This window comes from Plectropomus leopardus, chromosome 19 (genome assembly GCF_008729295.1).
Source record: "Plectropomus leopardus isolate mb chromosome 19, YSFRI_Pleo_2.0, whole genome shotgun sequence".
Lineage (NCBI taxonomy): Eukaryota > Metazoa > Chordata > Actinopteri > Perciformes > Serranidae > Plectropomus > Plectropomus leopardus.
The window spans coordinates 18,796,743-18,822,548 of NC_056481.1; the positions used below are offsets into that span (position 1 = coordinate 18,796,743).

The 25,806-nt window shown below is 38.8% G+C and overlaps 3 protein-coding genes and 1 long non-coding RNA gene across 4 annotated transcripts; 3 read left to right on the top strand and 1 right to left on the bottom strand.

Annotated features, from left to right (window-relative positions):
• Positions 1-785: 785 nt before the first annotated feature.
• On the top strand, positions 786-6,986 carry LOC121958817. Its single transcript, XR_006106864.1, has 4 exons — positions 786-901; positions 5,623-5,713; positions 6,580-6,665; positions 6,925-6,986. It is a non-coding gene; the product is annotated as an uncharacterized LOC121958817 (long non-coding RNA).
• Positions 2,089-10,029, bottom strand: faap100 (FA core complex associated protein 100). The gene is made up of 8 exons (XM_042507954.1): positions 9,740-10,029; positions 8,622-8,740; positions 6,907-7,793; positions 5,614-5,773; positions 4,039-4,951; positions 3,826-3,948; positions 2,513-2,599; positions 2,089-2,220 (listed from the first exon to the last, which is right to left on the bottom strand). Exons 1-8 carry the CDS (start codon positions 9,890-9,892, stop codon positions 2,089-2,091), a joined length of 2,574 nt encoding a protein of 857 aa, XP_042363888.1. The 5' UTR covers positions 9,893-10,029.
• A 679-nt stretch (positions 10,030-10,708) lies between these two features.
• Positions 10,709-15,011, top strand: birc5a (baculoviral IAP repeat containing 5a). The gene is made up of 4 exons (XM_042507953.1): positions 10,709-10,936; positions 12,051-12,160; positions 14,389-14,506; positions 14,719-15,011. Exons 1-4 carry the CDS (start codon positions 10,829-10,831, stop codon positions 14,809-14,811), a joined length of 429 nt encoding a protein of 142 aa, XP_042363887.1. The 5' UTR covers positions 10,709-10,828; the 3' UTR covers positions 14,812-15,011.
• A 1,337-nt stretch (positions 15,012-16,348) lies between these two features.
• On the top strand, positions 16,349-24,644 carry tmem235b (transmembrane protein 235b). Its single transcript, XM_042508526.1, has 4 exons — positions 16,349-16,765; positions 17,571-17,651; positions 17,794-17,931; positions 23,954-24,644. The coding sequence occupies exons 1-4, from the start codon at positions 16,570-16,572 to the stop codon at positions 24,181-24,183; spliced, it is 645 nt and encodes a 214-aa protein (XP_042364460.1). The 5' UTR covers positions 16,349-16,569; the 3' UTR covers positions 24,184-24,644.
• The last annotated feature ends 1,162 nt before the right edge of the window (positions 24,645-25,806 follow it).

Sequence of the window (25,806 nt, forward strand, 5' to 3'; positions counted from 1 at the left end):
GTTCTTTGTGTAACTTCAAATGCTGAACAGAGTTTGAAGTTGACGCGTCTCCATCTGAGACACACGTTTTGCCAGCAGCAATTTGATTTTTGTTGACCACCTTATAGTTTTTATATGCAAATTAAATTGTCTCTGGTATGTTTTTTTCAGCAGTCAGTGAGTACAGTAATGTTAGTTCTTCATGGTTCTCTACAGCAACTTGACTGGATGCTGTCGGACTGGCTCAAACAAAGTGGATCTGGAGAGTTTAGTTTCAGCTTTACTTTGAATGAAAAGGCCTGTTACTAAATACAAAAAATTAATTGATTTGAGACACTTTTTACTTTTCAAATCTTTGGACATGGGGGAAGTTATGAAGTATTTTCAAGATAAAAGGCTCAAGTCCAACTAAAGTCATGAGTCACTGGTGGTAAACTCAAGCTGCAGATTGCTTATTTTGTCAAGTCTTAAGTCATTGATATTGTGCCTCAAGTCTCCAGTCCAAGTCATGTGCTTCCAGTCCACACTTCTGGTATTTTGGGGCCCTATCTTGCTGAACAGCATTTAACCTAACTGTCAAAGCACCACTACTGTAGGAGCCATTTTTATTTATATTAATAATTGATAACCGATGACATTTTTGCTCTATGCCTTAGTTTACGTACATGGTTATTTGAGAAGTAGATCTTTCAATTTCCTTTTATTTCCGTAAGTGCTCTTATTTTGAAGCCTTGACTGGCCTTTGGAGGTGGGATAATTAGGAAAGTGTCCCAGGTGTCATCAGTTAGTTAGTCAGCTCAGTAGGATGCCAGCATACAGTTTTCTAACCACTTTTGTTTGTTTCAAGTTTTTTGGTCATGATAATAACATCTTCAGACTGGACCGTGGAAGTCAACCAATCAACAATCAACATTGAAACAAGGTAAATAACTCAACTCAGCACTCATCTGTTTATTGTTTCATATGGAAAGTGAGTTCTCTGCTGTATGTATGTGTGTAAACTAGAAGCCATAATAATAACTGATATAAAACCTCTCAGGAGCTTTAAAGCAGACTCCGCTGCATGTCTGGGACACATGTTCAGGGTGTTGATGTGAGGTTCTTATGTGATAACCTCAGTGGCACTGACTACCCTCTCTCCCACCTTTAACCCTTTAAAACCTGGATCGACATAATTTTCCTTGTACTGTGTTAAGAAACCTTCAGTATTTAAACCTTTGCTGTATTGAGCAACTTGACAATATTCTGCAAATTACAAGAAAATGGTAGATTTAGATTTTTTTAAAGTGGGGAATAAACGGTAGATTTAGATTTCTTTTTTAAGTGGGGAAAAATTGTCCAAAAATGTATATTTACAATGATTTTAATTACATATTTGAAAATTTTTTACAGAATTATTATTTTTTAGCACTTATTTCCCAGGTAATTTCCATTTTTTTGTTTTTATTTTCCATACTGGTAATTTTCCCCTAGTTTTTGATAATTTTCTAATATTTCCCCCTTTTTTTAAAAAAAAACCCAAAAAACTAATTTTCAGGTCATTTTCTTTGTTACCTTTTACTAATTTCTTGCAATTTATGAGACATTTCTTGCCAAGTTGGCCATTAGCTTATTTCCCCCATGCTTTTGAAAGAAACTAAACCAGTCTGCTCAATTAATAGCATGTGAAAGGCGTCTGAATGCAGCGCAAGGAAACTGATGTCAGACCAGGTTTTAAAGGGTTAACCCAGCTCTAGGACACAGTTTCCCAATTTAAACTCTAATCGCAGATATTTCTACTCATCTTGAGCTTTTCAGTCACCTTGAGTTGAATGTAATGGTTTGTAAATTGAGGTTTAGCTGAAGCACACGACTAGCAAAAAAATAGTGATGTGGGTGATCGTCAGTTTTTTTTAAAGCTGTACAAAAAGCAAAATGATGACGGAAAATGAGTCAGATTCCCTCCTTATTTAAAATATATAATGGTAGCAGTCATTTAAATTGATCCAAAAGCACATTTACAGCAGCACTGACGATTATGAACTTTATTTTTCACGCATCATCTGCAAAGATGGGTTACATAACACTGAACGAGGCTGAGAGCAGCTGCGTATGCTCGGCCAAGAAGAGCTAAATTATGAGCAGAGGGTTTTCTCTGAGTTCTTGGTAAACACTGAGAAGAGATCGGGTCATCTGGCCTGTGGAATCGCCCACTCCGAAGGCCCCCGAGATTCGGCTTTGCTGGATCTGCTGCAACAGGTGCTGACACCAGAGAAGGAGGAAAAGAAAAAAGCTCAAAAAGAAATAACACAAAGGCACTTTAGATTTTAACACAACGGGCAAATATAAAAGCTAATGGGTGCATGTCTGGTTTGATGAGAATTTTAGGCCAAATGTATTGTGTCTTATAAAAATGCTGCAGTTGCGAGTCTAATTCGAAAGGTTTTTCCTCCTTTTATGTGGCTGTAATGCTAAAACATCATGGTGGGACGATGAGGTAATAAAATATTTGCTAGTTGCAGCTCCAGTGTAAAAAATGAGGTATGTAGCTTACCTCAGCTCGCTGCAGTGTCTGTCTTAAACTTAAACTCTGGACCATGTTTTTGGCAGCAGTCCTCTCAGGAGCCCTGTGCAGCAGAGTCTGTGTGAAGGAGCAGAGCGGACAATAATTCTTTAGGACCTTTTCGGTTAAACTTTCCTGTCTGCATTTAGAACCAGAGATAAACAAAAACGATAAAACCTGGGGAGACCGAGCGCAGTCGCATCAGTCTAAAACAGTCTGAGGTAGCTGGCATCATGACAAATGAAATGTTTAATTGTGTGATTCATCCTGTAGTGTGCACTTGAGATTGAGACTGCGGCAGGTTGGACACTAGGTGCTGCTCTTGTGCTTTTTTAAATGGTGTGAAGGCACGCTGTGACTCAGGTTGCTCAGCGACCATAAGCAGCATCACATCATAGCCTACTTAACAGAAATGCAAAGGTTATCTTCTTCCCAGTGTTGGTTTGTTGAGGTGTATCATGCTGAGTTTACACTACGAGCAACACAGCAACAAAAATTAAGTCATTTGCAATGAAAGTCAGTGACATGAAGCGACAAACTGATGCCCAGCACCGCACTGCTGCCGGGTTTTACAAACTAAACTTGAGCTGGCCTCAGGTTTTTTAGCGTTTTTGTTTCTGTGGTACTTGGCTTAGTTAGTTGACGCTGAAGCTTTTTGTGCATTGTGGCACACAGGGAATGCAATGGGGCAGCGAAATGTGATGTTGAAATAGGGCTAAGACATTGATCAAAAGTATATTATGACTAAAGCATAGTGCGGCGACTCTGTGATCATTTTGTTGGTAATGCTGTTGAGGTGTGTAAATACAGCGTTGTCCCTTAAATGTGGTTCCCTGAACAGCTCGTACAGCTCTGGGTAGCCCTGCACTAATATGATCAACTTCTCCATATTGATCCATATTCCGCACGTACATTGAAAAAAATAATTTCAGGGTGCTAAAAACGCAGCATGTGCGCAGGCCCTTAACAGAGTGGGCATGCAGCAGGTAAACCCAGTAATGTTACTGGTCCCTGTCCTGCTCTACAGTGAGTGACAACTAGAAGCATTTCAAAGACGGGCTATCTTTAATGTTTTTTGCACATTTGATTTGGGTTTGTTTACATAAGGTATTGTCTGTGTTATGCTTTTCTTGTTTATGCAAACAAAAAGTGCACAGAGCTGCTCATTTTATTTATTTTCAATATAAAACTTGGTGAAATGTTTTCAGTGTGTGTACCTGACAGTACTGTGATAATTTTGGTCACTAAAATGTCTGCAAAATGAATACGTTTCTCTGAAATGCTGGCGGTGGGCGTGTTTGTACCTGTATCCGACGCAGGGCAGCATGGTGCAGTCCACACACTGCTGCTATTGATGAGCTCTCAACCTGAAGCTCCACTGTGGCCAGGGACTCCTCCTCCCCCCTGCTCTCCTCCCCTATAATTACCTGAAGAATAAAGGAGCAATATTCATCTGTTTACTCATTTAACACAAGATAAATTAAACTTTTATCAGCGTAATATCAGATTTTTTTAACCTCTTTTGCTGTCAGTTTGACTGTGTGTCCGTTTGGACATCGAGCATGGACCACTGGGCTTCTGAGTGCAATCTTGTCTCCTTGGTGTCCCGTCTTCACTTTTCCAGGGCCTTCAGAGAGCAGCCATTCCAGCAGAGAGAGGCACACATTTTGTGGAGCCAGCTTTGGCCCCTGAGCATCCAAATCTGAGCTTCTCAGTGTATCCCTCAGCAGCTCTGTCGACAGCCGTATACTTGCAGAATGCTGCGGCTTTGAAGAACTCTCTCCTCCTCGCTCCCCTTTTCCACCCCCCCTTGATCTTAAAAAAGCTTGGATGGTATCTGTTGTGTTGCTGGGTTGAGATGTGACCTTTTGATGGGTGCTGATGGGACTGTTCACCTGCAGCGCATGCAACCAGTCCACTGTCAGTGTGTTCAAGGGCAAACTGATGCAGCTACTCTGCAGACCAGGAAGGTCTGCCGCCTCCTCTCCCAGGAGACTTGTCAGACAAAAGAGGAGCGAGCAGCTCACTGTCATGGGGAAGGATGCATCGCCTGCAGCTTCCAGTGGCAGCGACACTTCCAACGTGTCCCCTGGATGGAGATTGTTAAATGGGAATGAAAAGTTTGTGGAGGAGCATTGCCCTCCTGCACTGGGAGGATAGGACAGAGGGAACACAGCGATGCTCAGCGTCCAGCCTCGCTCCAAAATGTAGGGACTTGAATTATCCAGGACACATGTCAGGTTCAGGGACTCTTTTTGGAGCAACCTGCTCCAGCTGGTTATGCCTTGACATCTGATTGGCTTCTCCTGGATGGAAAGGTGCTCTTCTCCATTCTTATTGGCTATCAGCAGGAAGCTGATGTTGAGCACCTGATTCAGGTGCTGCAGAATTTGGTTTTTGGATTTGACGGCAGCTCTCAGCGCTGATGCTCTAAAGGAAGTAAAGAGAATCACAATCAAAGAAAGAAAAGGCTTTAAGTTGAATACAAAATACATCAATCTAAAAAATGTATGCCCCTCCCACCATGCATGAATGAAAACAGTGAGAACCGAGGAGTCTCTCACAAACTTGTCAATAATATCAATCACTTTTTATGAACAGAGTTCCAACTGTCAAACTAGGCAGCGCTGCCCAAATATGAATCAAGATTCTGTTACTGAATTGCCTGTTTCTCCCCTCAAAGCATACTTTAGTGCACTTTTTAGCAAATATTTGTGACTTGGCCAGTAGGCAGCACCTGGTTTTGGCTTGACTGTATCAAATATTTATTTTTTCTTAGTTTATCTCCCTCTGTTTTTCTTTAAAAAAAAAAACAACGAAAAATCATTAATTAAAGTATAGGTATAAATAAATAAGGAAGCTGATTAATTAAAATTCAATGACGTATGGAGAAGGGGTGGGATTAAATCATATTTTTTTTGTTTGTCTGCTTTTGTATAATAATTTCTCTATTTCCTTTTTTTACATGTTCAAAATAAATCCAAATCACATTGAATCGTGATAGGTTCCGCAAGTATGATAAAAAATTATTAGTGTAAAGGTTACCAGGTGTATCTTTAACTACAAATGATGTCTAACTGTGCTGGGTGTACCTTTCACAGACGTCCCCGATAGCAGACAGGACGTCCCTGACGCTGCGGCCCACCTGTGTGGAAGGCAACTTGGACAATCTTGCGTCCTCTTTTCCTGCAGGTAAGGTAATCATCTGGAGCTGCCCTCTGGCAGACAGCCCCAGCAGCTGAACGTTACCTGCTATGTAAGAACAAGGAAAGAAAACAAATCATTTAGTCTTAAAACTTCAGAGACACAAGTTCAGTAGAAAGTAAGATCACTGCCAGCTGCAGACTTGATGCAAAATTTAAAGGGATAGCTCATGTTTTTTGAAGTGGGGTTGTATGGGAAGTATGTTTACATAGTCAGTAGGCGGGTTTCCATTACAAATTTGGCAAAATTTCCAGTTACCAGATGACTGCGTTTTCATTGAGTGCTGTTATGCAACTTCTTCTTTCACGATAACATTCCTAGAGGCATGGAGATGGATGTTCAAAACATTAGCAGATTCATTTTCATTGCAGCCACCTCACTAGCCGTCATTATTTTAAATCCACTGCAACATGGGCGTGTTATGTGATAATGAAAAGGCGAGCTCTTTATTTGTGGGAGCGGCCTCATATGAGGGATTTCTGGGTGGTATTAGTCCGCGATTTCACAGAGGAATTGTGGATTCAAAACTTCCAAATGATCCGCTCAACTTCTATGCTACGCAACAACAAGGCCTGCTGCATCACGCTGGAAGGAGCCAGCTCCTACCGACAAGCACACAGCCATAGCATCATGTGACCTATAAAAGCCAAAAAAGTCTTCCCGTTGCAGTTTTGCAGAACACGGCTGTTTAGAATCACCTGAAATATCACCTCGTGTGAGCGTAATAACTTCTTCTGCGATAACTGGAAGTTTTCTTGAAACTGCTGTGTTTCCATTATTTGTATGTTGTATTCGCAATTTCAATTTGTGCACTTTGAGGGTTAATGGAAACCCTCCTTCTGTGTCACCTACAGTTGACAGCGGTCTTGGATGGCCCCAATTCAGATACGCAGGCTGAAGTCCTTCGCAGACACTAAGCAATTTACTGCTGTGGATGAGGGTCAGCAACAAAATGCTTTTTAACCACCTTAAAACTGATCCACCTAAAAAAATCAGTTTAAGTGTGCACTATACTGAGAGTATTTTCACTGATTTACTTTTCAAGAAAGCAGCTTCTGTTGCCCATCTATGCTTTCATACCTGCCTTACATGGTTTTTGGATGTTTTTTGTGAACTGAGAGCAATGCCTGCTAGATTTTTTATGTTTGTACACTCATCCCTTCTATGCTCAGTGTGTTTACCTGCAGTGTTGTATGTAGGTTCAGCCAAAGCAACGACTCTACACACATTTAAACTGGTGGGGCTTTGGAGGCCAGCGTCTGTCTTACTGGATGTCACCTCATCCCTTTCTTGGCCTTCTCTCCCGGACGACCCCTCTGATAGATCCAGTTTCAGCAGGTCTGATCCAGTGCTGTAGTAAAGACAGCTTTTATCCACATAGCCACACATCACAGGCCCCGGCACACACCCTTCAATAAAACCAGTTCTGCTGCCCCCTCCCTCTGGCCCGGCTTTGTCTGTTTGGATCAGCACCACTCTCCCTTGTTCACCCACCGCCACCAAACACTGTGCATGCCCTGCACTCATTTCTGTGATGACAGATGCTCCGACAAATACGACTGGCTGCTCAAGGCTGTGCAGGACTCGCAGCCGCGATCCTGGGAGTCGCAGAGGGAAGAAACACAGGCACCCGTCTGGCAGCCCGCAAAGAACAACAGGGGATTTGGCGAGAGCCGCGTCTATTCCAAACAGAAGTTTAAAGAGGACCGGCTCAAGGCGGAAGTGGCCATCACTTAAAGTCACCTCTGATGAGGAAGTGGAGGGGGAGGATGGTGGCGTTGCATCACTGCAATGGACACAAATTAGCACAGACGTCCTTCTCGTTTCCGTCTTTCCCTCAGTGTCATTGTGCACAATTCCTGAGACCCTTTTGAATGAACCGAGCGTCTCATAGTTTGAGGATTTGTACAGAGTCAACATCCAGGACGTTCCCCTCTGGGAGAGAGTCAGGAGCACAGAGCCAATGAGGAGCAGCGATAACACTCCTTCTTCTGCAACAACAAGACACTCGGAGGAAATTTTCAGCTCAGGTGGACAGGAGGATGCATCAGCTGGGGGCTTTTGTGCTCTGCAGAGGTGAAAGGTAGCATAAGCAGTGATGAAAAAAGTACTTAGATCTACTAAATAAACACAAGTACTAATACCACCCTGTGAATTTACTCTTCTACAAGTTATAACCCTGCTTTCAAAATGATACCTAAATAAAAGTAAGCATAATCAGGAAAATGTACATCAAGTAGTAAAAGTAAAAGTAGCCAGTGCAGAAAAATCTAAAAAATAAAAATAAATCAAAAAAAAAAAACCCACACAGAACCAAATTCTAAAAAAAGGAAGAAGAAAAAACATCCTCCCAAAACTCAAGATTCTTACAAAAAGAAGAGGATAAAAAAAAAAACCCACAACCTCCAAATTATTGAGAAAAACACACCAAAACTATTTTAAAAAATAAGAAAAAAAAACCACTCAAATCACTCTAAATTATAAAAAATATAAAAAGGTTTGGAATTTTGTTTTTCATTCAAAATAGTTGGCAATTAATTATCTTTGAATCAATGGATTAATCACCTAATTGTTGCAGCTGTACTTGTGTAAAATGTTGGATAATTTAATTGATAAATAATCATCATATTTTATAAACTTATGTTTTTATGCAAAATTCTTGTGTTAACTACCTAAAGCTATTACTTAGCTAATATTTCCCTCTGAAATGTTGTGGAGTAAATACATAAAGTTGCATAAAAAGAAAGTACTCACGTAAAGTACAAGTACTTGTACAGATATAAAATAATTGCCCAAGTGCAGAACACACAGGCAGTAATTTATGAACTTGGACTATCTGGGAAATAGAGAAACTATTTTTGCACTGAAACTGGAGCACCTATATGAGGGTTCATACCTGGACAGCATCAACTGTAAACTGACACAATAAACACCAGTCCGACAGGCTACGTAGAGGAGCTGCTTGTCATGACTGTCAGCGAGGTCACTTACAGGACCAGGAAACTGGAGGACAGCCTGCAACAGAAACAGTTTAACCCTTTAAAACCGAGTTCACTTTCTTGTGCTGTGTTTACAAGCTATTTGACTCTTTGAAACCAAAGCCAACTGGTTTAATTTCTTTTTGAAACATGGAGAAAAAAAACTCAGTGACCAACTTGGCGAGATATGTCCCACAAATTCCAGTAAATTGCTAAAAAAGTGACAAGAAAATTACTGAAATGTTTTTTTTAAAAGAAGGGAGGATTATTAGACAATTATCCAAAAAGGGAAAAATATCCAGAAAACTATATTTCTGGCTGGGAGCCAGAGGATGACCCACAGTAAGATAATCACATTTTGAGGTCCATGGGTCAGAAACCCAAAATTCAGCTTTGTTTCTTTGTCAATTTAGGCTTATCTTATTTTTCTAATTAGTCTAGCATTCTGAGAAATAGCTTGGTTCAGTAACAAATGTCATATGACTTGGCAGGGTAAAAACACAAATTGCTTACAACAAGCAATGACAACAGAATTATAAAAAACATTTAACACAGTAATAAAGACTGTTGTGAAGTAAAATAAATGGTCAATATATTATACTCCTGGGATAAAATTATAGGGCTTGCGAGAGACTGATTTAAGAATGGTTTTAGAGTCACAAATTCCAGTAAATTGCTAAAAAAGTGACAAGAAAATTACTGAAATGTTTTTTTTAAAAGAAGGGAGGATTATTAGACAATTATCCAAAAAGGGAAAAATATCCAGAAAACTATATTTCTTCATTTTATAAGCAAGTTTGTTACAATCTCACTCTCTCTCTGAATATATGTGTGTGTGTGTGTGTTTGTGTCAATTTCTTTTTGTAATACATTATTTTTGGGCCATGTCTTGTTACGTTGCCAGTTCTCTCCCATGTTTTTGAAAGAAGTCAAACCTCTTTGCTCAGTTTTTAAATGGTTAAACACACTGACAGTGTACATACAGTGCTGTTGTAGCAGTTAATATCTAGCTGTGCAGTGTAAACATGATACTCACCGTGAGCTTTCTCTCCTGAGCGCTGAAGACATACACCTCGCTGCCGGTGCAGAAAAACACATCTGTCCCTAAGCCACACATGACCCTCGGTGAGCATGATGTTCCTGAAAAGCCAAACTCTGCCCAAGTCTCGACAACACAGCGTCCCTCCATGGCCACAACACCGAAGAAGAAGAAACGGACTCCTCTTCATATATGACCTTAGGAACACTGTTATCTGAGTTTTAGGTCCTAAAAATTACAACTTGTAGCTAAACTAGACGAGTTAAGGCAACGTTGATCCTGAACCAGTTGTTGACAGGGGTGCAAAGTTCCGCGCGCTGCGTTTTGGACCAATAGCCGTCAAGAACTACATTACCCATGAATACTAAAGCGGAAGTCTGGTGCCAGACACTGGTGTGGGTTTGGCTAGTGCATTAGTATAAATAATCTGTTAAAGGGCTCTGGGTTTGGCTACTTTCTGGCTTCAGAAAAAAAAACCTTTCCGGTTTAAGAGGGGGAAGAGAATTAAATGTGTTCTGTCTTCTTCAAAAATATTGTTGATTCTAAGTGCTATGTATTTTGTTTGTTTGTGTAATTATTTTTTCAGACTTTGTGGATACATAAATTTACACATACATAAATTTCTATTGCATAATAAATATAATATAGAAGAAATACAGAAGCATTAAATAAAAACCTGAAGAGTCTGCTATAAAGATGGATGGGATAGGGATTATATAACTAGGAGGAAACAAAAAGATAGTGTTTCACGGTTTTCTATTGAAATAAATATATGTGGGAGTAAAGTGCTCAGCATCAACTTAATAAAAACATTAGTGTAGCGATATAGTTTTTGTTAGAAATAGGTGCAATTAAAAGTCTGCACAGCCGGGAACACTGGGTGGCGTCCCTGTGCACTTTTCATTTTGTTAATTTGTGAAGAAGAAGAAGAAAACAGGACGCGCGTGGTCTCCATCCACCAATCAGATCAGTGGAAGCGAACACTCGCCGAAATTTGAAAACATCCTTTAGCTTGGTAGCTTTCGGTTGGTGGCGATAGTCTGGCTCAAGATAAAGTTACTGACGTTTATTTGAACGCTAAATACAATGGAACAGCTAAACGAAGAGGACATCAAAATGTATTTTTATGAGAACAGACTGAAAACTTTCGAGGGGTGGCCTTTCGACGAGGACTGCTCGTGTACTCCGGAGAACGTGAGTTTAACGTTGAGGACCGTTGACTTTTGCTACGGCTAGTTAGCTAGCACAACAACAACTAGCTCCAGTGAAACTAAAAACCGCTAATATTCATAGAAAATACGCTGTAACCTTACCTGGGATTTAGTTTACCGCCAGCAGATAATCATTAGATACTCATTTTAAATGTAGCTCTGTCACAAACATACAGAAGTTAGATACAAGTTAGTTTAACCCTTTGAAACCCGAGTAAATTGGCCTCAATTCTTTGAAAAGCATGGGGAAAAGGCACTGAGCAAATGTTAAAGAAATTCCAAAAAAAAAAAAGAAGAAGAAGCAAGAAATTAGTGAAAAGTCATTAGTCAAGGCAAATGTGCACCATTCAGACCCAAGATAATTCAAAGTGCTTTACAGGGGCATAGAAATTCATGAAATACAAAACATTAAGAAAATTTTATAATTGATTTTGAGCACATAAAGACAATAAGCTACAGCAAGCAAATAAGTAGTTATAGGTTAACGAAAAAGTTATGATACTGGAAAAAACACAGTCAAAATGTTTTAAACCCTGATTTGAATAGTTTCAACAGACCTGTTTATGCATCCGCGTGTGAGAATAAAAACTAAAAGCTGCTTTACCTTGCTTGGTTTTAATCCTGTGAATGCAGAGTAAACCTGTCCCAGATGATCTTTGTAGCGTACAAGTACATCAGAAGCATATTTGAGTCTGAGACCATTTAGTGCTTTACAGATGAGAAAAAGGATTTTAAAATCTATCCTTTGATACAAAGGAAACTGGAAAATGACCTTGAAATAGGCAAAAAAGTTAAATAAAATTTAAAAAAACAAACAAGACAAAGATGTTAAGAAAATTGAAAGAAAATCTGTTATATAATATAATTATATGTAGACTTATATGTATAGCTTTCTGGACATTTTCCCTTTTTTAATTTCTTGGATCATATCTAATCTGCTTATTGATTTATTTGTGGAAATTTTTGGTCGAACAAACAAAGTGGCTGTTGATTCATTTGCTATCCATGCATCATTTGAGCATTAAAAACAAATACAAAAAAAGTTTGGGTTTTTTTTTGTTTTTTTTTTAACGTGGTCTGTTCATTTGTTTCCCCAGATGGCGAAAGCTGGCTTCATTCACACCCCTTCTGAGAACAGCCCAGACATCGCCATGTGTTTCTTCTGCCTCAAAGAGCTGGAGGGCTGGGAGCCAGAGGATGACCCACAGTAAGATAATCACATTTTGAGGTCCATGGGTCAGAAACCCAAAATTCAGCTTTGTTTCTTTGTCAATTTAGGCTTATCTTATTTTTCTAATTAGTCTAGCATTCTGAGAAATAGGTTGGTTCAGTAACAAATGTTATATGACTTGGCAGGGTAAAAACACAAATTGCTCACAACAAGCAATGACAACAGAATTATAAAAACATTTAACACAGTAATAAAGACTGTTGTGAAGTAAAATAAATGGTCAATATATTATACTCCTGGGATAAAATTAGAGGGCTTGCGAGAGACTGATTTAAGAATGGTTTTAGAGTCTTTTTTCTAACCTTTTTTAAATGCACGTGTTTTTGTTTTTATTGAAAGCTAAGAGAACTATAAAAAAAATAAAAAATCTATCACAAATAAATATCATATATGAAATATTACCAAGTACATGTTAGAAATGGGGAGAAGAATAAAATACAAGTAATAATCATCTTTAAAAAAGAAGGAACAAATACAACTAAAGGAATAAAATACAATAAATAAAGTAATAATACTGACACATATACTAACACACTGACATCATTTCCAAGGTTGTACTCGTCTTTCAGTTACATTAGATTATTGCATTGACCCTTAAGGTTCATGTAGCCAGCCAGTGAGAGGGCCCCACGTCTGCACGTACAGATCATGTTTGTTCAATAGAGAGTATGTCATCCTCTCATTAGCAGCCGAGCCATTGAAGTGATAAGATTGTTTTGTTTTTTTCTCCAGTGCTTCAGTAGTATCCGTTAGCTGTCCTGAAAGTCAAAATAATGCATCTCAACTTAAAAATGTACAAGCCAGAGTCTTGAAGGTCTGTGGTTGAACTTAGAATACACAGTTTTGTGAAGATTTTGAACCTTTTTTTTCTCCAGGACATCAAACATAGCCTGCTGGATATTTTTCCACCAGTCCTCCAGTGCTTTACTTGTCAAAAGTATTTCTAAGGTAGCAGCTCTATTTTGTTCACATCTCCAGCAGGAGTCTACAGGTATCAGTTTGTACTTATACGGTTGTTGTGGTGTGCGTTACCATCGGTCTGGTATTTGTCATTGTGTGAACCTATTGCCCATTTCTTTATACACTGTATTGATCTTACTCAGACATGACTACCAATCTTCTATACAGCCATGTCTTTGGCTCATTGTTCTTTGACTTCGATCAAAGGGTCACCCAGTTGTTTCTGCAGTAAGTGATCGATTGCTGGAGGTGTGCCTCTACATGACAGTGATCTAATGAGTAGTTCTTCAGCTGGGCTGCCTGTGGGGCAGGAGGGAGGACTCACTAACCATTTAGACAGGGACATATCTCCAGAATTGGTTAAATAGGCAGCATATATTTATCCATAATTTGGTTGAAACTCAAGAACCGCTTAGTATGACTATCAAATAAATCACAAACAAAAGTTATCTCAGTCTTTCGCCATTGTGTCCAGTTAACTGTTTTCTCTCCAATTAAGATTTGATTATTATATAGAGATGCTTGGGGAGTTTATAAAAAGGTCCCGGCGGCCACCTCCATGTAGTTTATTAGATAACAACTTAGCATCAGTTATAATAGGATGGTCTGCTATTATTGTTTTGTTCCAAAAAGACCAGACCAGGGGATTGCCCATCACAGACTTCAGCTTCTAACTGGAACCAGCTTGGTTTATCCTTTTTCTGACAACTTAGCTACGTCGTTTTTATATATTTGACATTAGTAGCCCAGTAGTACCGTTTAAAATTAGGGAGAGAAAACCCTTATTTGTTTGTGCAAGTCAGTAAGTTCTTTATTCCTGAACAATGTTGAGAATTACCCTGAAGAAAATCTAATATGAGAATATAAAAATCTCTGACGTAGGAACCACTGTGCGTGGTATAATGTCCTCCCCTTCCACATGTGTGCATTATTTGCACACTATCCTTAAAATTAAACATTTGTAAGAAGTCAGAGCCTTGTACCAGAGTATCTCAAGGGCAGTGGACTGTAATGAACTAACAGTGTAACAGTAAACCGCCTATTGCTGTGTATATATATTTTATTTTACTGGTAATGTTGTCATAGGACCTGGTTGTTTGTTGTTGTTTTTTTAATATTTGTAAAGAATTTTATGGCTGAGATGTTTAAGTGATGTACTGAGCGTTTTTTCGATAATGAAAATCCTTAAATAAAGTTGTTATATTTGAATTGAATATGTGTCTCCCCTCTTGTTTTGTTTCCAGAAAGGAGCACAAATCTCATTCACCGTCCTGTCACTTCATCGCCCTGAAGAAGACAGTAGAGGAGCTGAGTGTGGAGGAATTCTTCAAACTTCAGAAAGAAAGACACAAGTTCATCATTGTACGTTCTACAGAGAACTCCATAGATCTCATTTGACTGTTAGATCAAACTATGTAACTGCCAACATACTTATCCAATCTGTTCTTTTATCTTCTTCCCGTTACGTTTAATTGACATGGTTAATTGCACAGAACAACTAACATCTACAGAGTGTTGCTAATTTCCTGGAAGAACATGATGTCTGATCTGGATTTAATTTCCCCCACTCACAGAACAAATCCTGTAACGAGGCCATCACCAAGTTTGAAGAGGCAGCCAAATTGAGAAGAGCAGATATCATCAAGACAGCAATGGGTGAAGAGTGACATGAGAATAGATGCAGATGAATGAAATGGGCGGCGTGCGAGAGAGTAATTGTGGCTGACTGACTGGTTTCTCACTGAGCTTATTTCCACGTTTCTGTCATGTTTTCTTTGTAACACTGTACATCTGTCATCTTTTAATGTTCTCTGTCTTTATGTTTACTGTTTTTATACATTAAATTTGTTCTTTCTGGTTACTTTTATTTATGTATTTATTTTATTAATGGGAGAGGTATTCTGATAGGACCTGTGCTAATATGCAGCATCGAGCCCCACCCCACCGCTCACCCCCATGACTGCAAAAGGACTGACCTGGAAGACACTAAACAAAAGAGATTCAAAATAGCTGCAAAGAGACTCACAAAGACAATTAAAAGGAGCAAAAAAGACCTAAAAGAGACAGAAAATGTCTTAAAAAATGTAAGCAACTACAAAGACACTAAAAATGACTACAGAGAGACCAAAAAAAATGCATAGAAAACTACAGAGACACAACATGACTGCAAGACGCAAAACAGCAGAAAGATGCGAAACAAATACAAAGAGGCACAAAACAACAAAAAGGTGTGCCACTTCCTACAGGTCTTATGATGACCTCAAGCAGGCAGGAAGATTAATCAAGGAAGAGGAGAAAACAGACCGAAATTTTTTATTTTTATTTTTTCTTATTATTTTGGCGAGGCATTTTCTCTTTAATGACAGGACAGTTTTAGATAGACAGGAAAGGTAGGAGAGAGAAGTGGGAATGACACGCAGCAAAGGGCCACGGGCCGGACCCGAACCTGGGCTGCTGAGGCCTCAGTCATATGGGGCGTACACTCTACAAGGTGAGCTGGAGGTCATCCCGAAACAGACCGAAAAATCAAAAATAACAAAAAGGGAAAAAAGAAAACAAATGTCTTACACTCTACCCTGATCTGGCTATCCTGACTTGGTCCACCCCAGACCCACCTCTCTGCCTCTCTGTGCTCTGTGATTGGGGTCCAACCACAGGGGTCACCGCCTGTTAAAAAAATACATACTATAAAACTTCAAATAATAGCCTGGACTATTACTTGTCTAAATCACTGGACTCAACAGGCATATATTTGGGACAGCCCCCCTCCCCTCCAGTTTTGTCTTCTACTATGTCATATGTGTCCTCTTGTGAATTTACAAAATGCATGTATTGCACAATAAAATTGTGAGGTGGTGGGGCCCATCAGCATTTATGTGCCCAGGGCCCCATTATCTCATAATCCGCACATGATCTATGTGAGACTGTAAATATAGGACTAAAGCTCTATAATGCACACACTGAAAACAAAAGATGTGGCTCTATTTCATGTCATCTTTACCATTAAAATTTTGGTAACTGTATTTGGATTGCTCTGCCCATGGGTGTATTTTTTTACCAGCTACGTATGAGACTTGAGGAATGCATGTATCCTTCTTGTATCTCCTCCTTTGGTTAAAGCGCAGCAGAGTCTCCTTGTACTCTCTCTGTATGAGTTGCGTAAATGTGTGCGCATCCCGAAAAGATCCAAGACCCTCCCAGACAGCAGCTGCTGCCGCGCTGTGAGGCTCTTATCATCCTCCTGCAGCTCTGTGACTTGATTCATTCAATCAAGGATTAATTGATCGACGTCTCCATTCCCTCAGCGGGAAAGCTTATTTTGGACAACACCATAGCATTTTGGAGGTCTATTTGGCACCCGCAAAAAGCGCGTCAGCGGTTGACAGTCGAGGTCAGCACTAGAAAATCCGCAAGTCGTCACCGTTATGCGTGAATTAAATTTCCACCTGTGCAGGATGAGGGTTACCTTTGCCTCTGTGGTGATCACAGCCGGCATCTGCGGACTTCTGAGCTTCGCTTTTTTGGCGACTTCCCTCGGCACAGATTATTGGTACATCATAAAGAACACCAGCGACACTGAGGGCATGAGCTCCCACTCGGGACTGTGGAGCACCAACGAAGGTGGGCAACTTTTTCATAACTTTCGCTCAGAATGATCGAAATTGCGGTATTGTTTTTAATATCATAACTAGTACAGGGTTCCCACAGTCACGGAAAACCCGGAAAAGTCATGGAATTTCACTATCTAATTTTCCAGGCGTAGAAAAATCATGGAGCTATTAAAATCAATGCAGGTTTAGGAAAAATCATATGAATTTGTTGTGTGACATCAATTACATTCATGTGACATGACGACGAATGTATTTTCTGTAGCTGCCGACGTAACATGCGTCGACGTATGACAGCGTTTATTTTTTGTTTATTTGTTCATCACCTGCGTTTCTTCATTTTGTCGTCGTTTTTTTATTTTCGTTTTTTTAATAGCCTAGAAAACTTAAAAAATGTCGATTTTCATTTGTTTCTTTTTGGTAAATTTCCATTGACATTTTTAAATGTATTTTTCCTTCCCTTTTCAAGAAAGTGGGTTTGGGGTTTAAATATCGCTTAAAAAATAAAGATACATTTTCACAGCCCAAAACTGTTAAAAAATTATATATATTTTTGGATTTTGAAAATTTCCTCTGGTATTTGAACACATCATGTGGGATGCTGTTTAAATAAGATAAGATCTTAATTGTCATATATATATATATATATATATATATATATATATATATATATATATTAAAATGCTGGAGAGCTGAGCAAGAAAATCTATATTTGGTCCTTGAAAAGTCATGGAAAATTTTTGAAATTCTGTGCACAAAAATGCGTGGGAAGTATTTGTATAATTGGGCACCTTTTCTTGTTTTCTTGTGACATCCAGGTGGGAAGCTGCTCGCAGACTCTATTGACTCCTTCACTGCTGACTACTCCAGGTACTCTGAGGTTGAGCGGCACTTGCTGAGTGAGTGTCCTCCATCTTTGGTGAAACCTTGTGCTCATCATAATTTACATTCTGCTAATGAAGTCTCATTATCAAGACAGCCATAACTCCACAGATGTCCCATAATCCATCTGTTTTTGTGTATGTGTGTGTTTGTTCGCAGGCCTGCACAGTGCTATAGTGGTGTGTCTTCCCGTCAGCCTGGTCCTGTTGCTGATTGGTGGCATCTGTGGATTGGTCAGCTCCCTGGCTCGGAGCCCCTTCCTCCTCACCGGCACAGCCTCCTACTTCTTCATCTGCAGTAAGTCCAGGTTCATTTCCTTTACTGCAGCATAAAAAATGTTTAACTTAAAAAAAAAATCTAGGAAACCTATTGCCTTGAAAAAATAAGTTAATTTATTACTTTATAACTTATTAAGTAAAATTTAGTTGCATTTACTTAATTTTGCAAAGTTGTTGCAACTTAAAATGACAAGTTTAATAAAATCAATCTTTTTAAGTTTTAGCAGCTTCAGTATACCATCTTTACTGTGCTATATTTCTGTATTTAGGTAGTTGTAAACTTGTCAATCATATTTGTATCTTATTAAACATGTTAAGAAAAAACTCACTGATATAACTTCCTCATTTGCAAAATCCTTTTTGTCATGTTCAAGTTAAGTCAGACTGACTTGGTTTACAGAAGTTGCTAACACTTGGAAAGGACAAGGTATTTCAAACTGTCATTTTTAAGTTGCAACAACTTCATACAATTATATAAATAAAGCTAAATTTTGAGTAAACTTAACTATTACATATGAAGTAGACATAAATTAAGATTAATAGTTATTGTTGGAGTTGTAATATTTAATTAATATTTAGTTTGCCAAACTTAATGTTTGATTATTCTAGATGTTTGCATTATTTCGGTTACATTTTGAGAGTGTTTCCATTTGCTAGTTATTTGATCAGTTTCAGTGTTATTATTCTGTTTACCATATTTAGTTGCTGCATGATTAGTATTTCATTTTATTTGTGAACTGGGTGATATTGGGCACCCACTGTTATAAAGAGAGACAGGCAGGTAGGACCAGCATGCACCTGGTTGGGCAAAATGTTTTTTTTTATTTTTTTATTTTTTTTACCATAGCAAGAGAGGAAGTGGGAGCCATGATTTCTTTGTTCCTTTTCTTGCTTGCTTGTTTTGGGCAAAATAAATAAAAAAGAAGTAGCTTTGAATGGACATTGGACCCGTTTTGCCTGCATTCATCAAATGCCCGTGGTGTGTCGGTGGCCCTTTGATTGTTTGATTTAAGTTTGATTTTTGCTGACAGATAACCAATACACTTACAGATCAGCGCATCAGATTTTACAGTGTGACTGCATCCATCTTCAGCACTAGTCGGGCTGTGGCTGTAGAGGTGTTGTTTTTGTGCACCCACCTAGATATCTTGTCAGATTTTCAACACAGATCCATTGAAACAAAAACCACAATACCCAGTGCACTAAGATGAATCAGTGTCGCAACCACAACCATTGTTTCTGGCAGTTCTTCAAAGAGCTTTAAAAGAGTAGAGAGTTCCTGTTTACACAGTACTGACAACGCTGTCTCACAACTACTGCGCCTGTATTTTTTATCCATAAGTCCGTGTGGCTTTTATCACATTCAAGATTCAATTGTGAAACACTGAAATTATATATTATTGCCACTAAGTTGTAGGAAAGATAATAAAAATGACATACATAAATATATATCAGGGTAAGTACTAGAGAGGTGTGCATCAACGCAGTTTTGCTTTGGATCATTTACCCCAGTGTTAAATAAAGCCGGAGCCATTAGGTGCTGGCATGAAGGAGACAATTGTCGCGACACACGTTGTTAAAGATCATTTCACTCAAATAGCTGTGTGCGGTGAGGAGCAGAGAGCATGCGCACCATCTCACATTTGTTTTTTTTTTTCATTATAAACAGGATTTTGCCCACATTTACGTTTATTGTGACAGTGGCACCTCTGGATGGAAAATGACTCCCCCAGCTTTAAAAAATTAATTAAATTTGTAAATTGTAATTAGTAGGGTTGCACAAAACATTTACATCAAAGAATAGTGTAATTACAACACAGTTAATTGATACATTATGGCATAACAGCCAGGTCCCTTTGCATTTTTTTCATTTGTGAAACACAGAGGCAGTATGAAAATGGTCACAATCAGTGTGGCAGTGATTTATGGTCATAGTCTCCGTTCATACAACATTTAAAGCATTGATGATATTACAGAAGAGAGTGGAAAACACTAAGAAGCCGTGGAGGGTTTGGTGGAATATATATGGCTGTAGTGTGGCAGTAAAGCAAGCCATGTGGTTCATTTGAGCAAAATGTGAGGATTTTATGCTTTGGACTGCTTAAATTGACCTCATGTGGCCAAAGGGACTGACGTTTATAACTACCCAAGACTAATTGGCTGTTTGATTCGGCCACATTGGTTAAGTATGCATGGATGGGCAGGTGTGTGTTTTGGTGTGTGTTTGTGCGTGCCAGCTCTTGTTCCTGTTACATCAGAAGGCGTCCTCCTGTACTCAGTTGGATGGGTTATGAGAGCTTTAATTTGTCTGTGGGGAGGCACAACTGTGAAGTAAATTTGCATTGGAAACAATTTTAGCACCAAATTAGCATTTCTCTAACATTCTGTAATTTATTTTATATTGTCTTAAAATAACATTGTTTGTTTGGGACAGTTGTGGATAACAGTTGTAAATGTCTCCTGAAACCTGCAAACACTGCGACATCGACTTGGTTCACATAGGCAACAAAAAGATTATAAATGTAGGATATGAAGTACATGCAGAGCAAGTAACACAAAAGAGATATATCTTTTAGAAGTTGTTAACAGAAAATACTCGTCGTCTCTAACTGGTTTGTGCACTTTTGAAGCCTCAAATGCTACATTTCAGCCGACACCATCTTGGAGTTTTGGAGCTAGAAGTGACCATACTTGGATGAGAGGCTGGAGGTGATCAAGGGGTGGATCGGACTCAAAGGCTGTTGTAACATCTTGCAGACAGCCTGTCACTCACGTGGCCCGCCCATAAACATGTGTAACCTTAAAAAAGCGTAAACGGGTGAGTTATAAAAAAAAAAAATGAATCCCCAGTACAGCTGTCATGAATGCTGAATTTATCTATAGAGACCAAAACCGTTTTTATGTTTCTGCTGTAATTTTGGGCATTTTAACATGGATGGGGGTTGACAGATACTGATATTTTTCAGGGCTGATACCGATACTGATTTTTAGTAGTTAATGAGACCGATAACCAATATTTGGAACCAATATGCATTTACAATAACAATGAAAATCTTTCAATATTTACTACTGGGATTGTAACAAACTCTAAACAAAACTTTGTTTAAATGCCTTTAGCAAATGTTTAAACAAAAACTGAAATGGTCAAAATTATAAACATTAGTAAGTTCCCAGCGACTTTTTTATTATAAAGTCAAGTGAAAATTTAAATAAAAAATGAATAAATAAAAACAGCTCCCTAAGGTTTTGCAAAGTCAAAGTTTCTCCCATGATGACACTTTTCTTGCACTTTATAATTAATAAATTTTTTCGGCAATCATTAGAATAAAATGCCAATACAGATAATTGGCAAACACCAAATACTGGCCCCAATAATCAGCTAAGCCGATAATCTGTTGGCCCCAAGTCTATGGGGATTTGCTCTGTTTCGCAGCCAGCCTCAGGTGGCCATTCGATGAATTTTAGTTTTTGGCCCTTTCACATTGGCTTCATTTTTCAGCCTCAGAGGTTGCTGCTTGATAAATGAATAACAAACAGGATTGTTGTGGAACAGAAAATGTTAATTTTACCATCACATCAGGTAATTAGTAAAATGAACTGTACAATAAGAAAATTATTTTCAATATTAACATAATTTTCAACTAGCCTATAGCTATACAACAACAGTGTCAGCAAACTTTTGATTTTCTGGGGGCACTGCTGAATAACTTGTTAGTATTTTTCACTGTAAAAACCGATAAGTTCCCGTTCCAGCACTCACCATAAAGACCTGTTTACCTCACCAATGCGTGGGAAACCAGCAGCCATTCACAAACCACAAATTTGAAAGAGCTGACGGAAAATCATGTACTCAACAAGATTAAGACTATACTCTAAATACTGCAACTGCCATATAACACCTTAACATGGTTATCTGATTTAAATCAAGGTCATAATCAGAGTAGAAATAGCTTACTCATCAGTTTGTATGTTTTGTAATTTAACAGTCTTGTTTCTTTTGTGATTTAAATCTCTGCCACAAAAAACAACAAAATTAACTAGTTGAAAAACTACCATAGTTGGGATTTTACTATCAGCCCAATTATTTAAATTTGGGGTATTGGGAGAGTTAGATTACCGTTAACCCTGTTAGGTTTATGTGGGTATTTAAAGTCGTCAAGTTATTTGTGTGCACATAAACGACGTGTCTGAGCATCTGGCAGAGCTCTTCCTTCTGGATCTCTCGGGTGCTCTCCCACCAACGCCTTATGACCTCCATAAAGAGGACCTTGTGATGGATAAACAATCACTTAAAAAGACTCTTTATATTCTCCTTTTAATAAGCAGCACATGGTAATTTGTGGAGTGGAAGAAAGGCTTCAGTGAGATCCGAGCTGTGTTGTGAACTTGCTGACTGTCTGACTTTGTAATCGCCTCTCTCCACTGCGCTTCTTTCCAAATTAGCTGTAGAGCCTTCTTTTGCTGTTAAAATTATATTATTTAAACACATCCTGTAGCAAGAGTCGAAGGTAAATAGCTGAGTATTTTTTTTCGAGTTTATCCTCTGATGGTGTGTATCGTGGTGATAAGTCCCAACCTCAACAGGAAATGTGTGTTAACACCAAAGGTGAGATATTCACGTTGAGATCTTGCGATGTGTGTGTTGTTATATGTATGCATTTATCTATCTATCTATATAACTATATATTTATATGTAATATTCACACACACACACACACACACATTGTTAATATATATATAGAATTCTGTGAATTCCTTTGTTCTGTCTATTCTCTAGTGTTGCAGCTACTCTCCTCACCAACCATAAACAGCCTAATGGGTGTTTGTCAGGGGTCCCTGCAGGGCTTTTCAGCTCTGCTTCCCTTGTATTTCATTTTCAGGGTAATTGACACGCTGAGGAAGGTTTCCTCTGAAACGAGAACATTTACATTTAATGCTTCCATGTTTAAAACCAATCCAAACTGATAACAAAAGCATAACTGTGTGATATGACGTCATTTATATCGCCTGTATTACTGCTGTTATTGTTGTTGTAATCATGGGAATGTAATTAGTTTTGTGGGTATTGATAATAGACCAAAAACATTGACCTCATGATTGGGCTAGAGGAAATGTGAGAGAAATCAAAGAAAGGCATTTGGAAATGAAATGATTCATCTTCTGGGGAGCATGATTGTCCAAAATTTCATAGGGGTTGTCAAGATATTTCAGTCTATATTTAAGTATTGGACGGACAGATTGACTGATGTGCTGGGACATCTCTCTCCATCCCTAGCTAAAAATGCTCCACACAAGATAAAAAGGAAGCAAATCTTCATAAAAGTTACTCCCGGTGAAATTGTGGTATCTTTACCAAAAAAAAGAAGTTTAAATGATTTAACAGTTATCAACATTACTGCTGATGACAATGTGTCGGTCCACCAATTTATTGTTGTTTCAGCTGTAACAGTAGTTGTCCTTTTTGCATGAACAGTGTGGGATACAGTTTCTTTTCTGTCTCTGTTTATGTTCCTCTGCATAAAAATGAGCCATCAGATGCAGCTTCCTCCTCATTCTCCAAGCCTGCAGCACCTCAGGGTGTAATTGTAATAAAACGATTATTAGTCCCGCCCTGGGTAGCCTGTGTGCTCCACTTACATCCTCTTAAAACCAATAGCAAGCTGTCAAAATTAAAAGGGTTTCCAATAGCAACGCTATGAAATTTGTTGATGACTGTGTGGGTCTGTGCGTGTCTCAGTGTAGTCCCTGCTGACTGGGACGTTGTGTAAGCAGACAGCACATACGTCAGTGTATTTCCTGTTTCTCACTAAATGAGATTTTGTGTTGCTAATGGCATGATGTTATTGGTGGTTTTATTGATGAGACTTCTGCACGGAACTGGTATGAATTTCCGCTTTATAGTTGCTGGAGTACAATACCAGCTTGTGCTTTGCTTTAAAAAGTCTTGAGGGTTTTTGGCTCAAAATATGAATGTATCTCAACTATTTTTCAATAGATGAAAGTTTTTCCTCTGTGTATGTGTATGTAATGTGTCTCTCCAGGTCTGCTGACTCTGTGTGGCGTAACCCTCTACATCATCTACTCGCACCAGGCCCTGGTTGAGGTGGAGAGGCTGGTGGGGCAGGAAGGTCTGGCCTATATTCACACCTCCTTCGGCTGGTCTCTGGGTCTGGCCTGGCTCTCCTACAGCCTGGAGCTCCTCACTGGTGTTCTACTGCTCGTGGCTGCGCGGATGACCAAGCGGCATCACAGCAAACCCACCATGACCTAACGCAAGCCTTTCACAGTGGATCCAACACACTCAGGAGGGAGGACTGGACTGAAATGAACTGCATGTGAGGCCGCCGTGTAGCCCTGCCTCAGAACAAGGTAACAAACAATAGCTGGACTCTATTCATGCTTTACAAAATACAAACGAAAGATATGTCATACCTTTTATGTCCTTAAATCTGCCTCAGATGGGAGATTTGGTGATTTACAGTAAGTGAATAGAAGTGGTGGAGTGCTCTGGGTTAGATTTGACCATTTTTGCCCTCTTGTGGTCAGACTTCAAGTGTCTTCTAATACCCTGATGATACTTATTATTGTCATACGGAAATTTAATCAGTGCCAAACTAAACTGTCAAGCTCACAACATAAAATAATGTCGTGTGTAATGTAATGTTGTTTTTATTTACACATTTCATATCATCCATGTGTTTACAGTGTTATAACAGTATGAGTCACTATTGAACATGTGTAATAAATATTTCTTCCAAGTGACTCCAGGTTGTTCTCATGTTATTTCAGTGCTTCACAGGGCTGGGTGATAAGGAGAAAATCAAATGTCCCAATATTTTTGATCAAATTCCTCAATACGAATAATGTAATGATACTGTGGGATTGAATATCGATGCTTTTTCAACATATTTAGACAATTTGATTTTTGGATAAATAACGATCAGTGATGTGGATAAATTGGTTAAATGAGTGGTTAAGTAAATCCCATCATAGTGCCTGAAACATTTGTTTTGAACATGAATCTGATCTGATATCTCAAAGGAATTTCATCTGTCTGTTAAGTTTGTCTCACAGTGTAGAGAAAGAGAGAAGCTACTCAGCATTTTGTGGTACCTAAACCAAAGTCTCTCTCTGCTCCTACTTTGTTTGTTGACTGGCAGACAACATTCTCGACACAAAATGCAAAAAGTAAAAAACTTAAGTTGGACACAGATATATTTTTACTACAAAGGTAATAATGATGCTGCACCATGACGTCATGGCTGGGGCTGAAAGGCTTGACAACAGGTCTCAGGATCCTGTCACTGCATTTCTGTGCGTTCAAACTTCCTTCAGTGAAACGCACCCGTGTTTGTTGTCTATAAGCCAGCCCATACCCTACCCCAGTGATACTCAATTAACAGCCAACAAGCCAAAATCTGGCCCCCCAACCTTATTCTTGTTCATAATAAAAAGATGATTCACAATGGGAATTGTCATTGTACTTTTACTATACATAAAGTGCCAGAGTTTATAAACAGGATCAAACTAGAGCTTGTTTATCACAAAGAGTGCCAGTGGAGGATCCACTGCAGTCTGTGACAGAGGTCCTAGCAAAGCCCCCATTGTCCTAAAATCCCAGAAATGTCCTGAAATCATAGAAACACTGTAAAATCCTAGAAATGTCCTGAAGTAACATCTTAAAATCCTAGAAACATCCTAAAATCCTTAGTGTCCACAAATCCAAGAAACATCTTAAAGTTCTAGAAACATCCTAAAATCCTGGAACTGTCCTGAAGTATCATCCCAAAATCCTTAAAATGTCCTTAAATTATAGAAATGTCCTGAAGTCTGACAAATGTTCTAAAATCCTAGAAATGTCCCAAATCCCAGAAATGTCCTAAAGTCCTAAAAC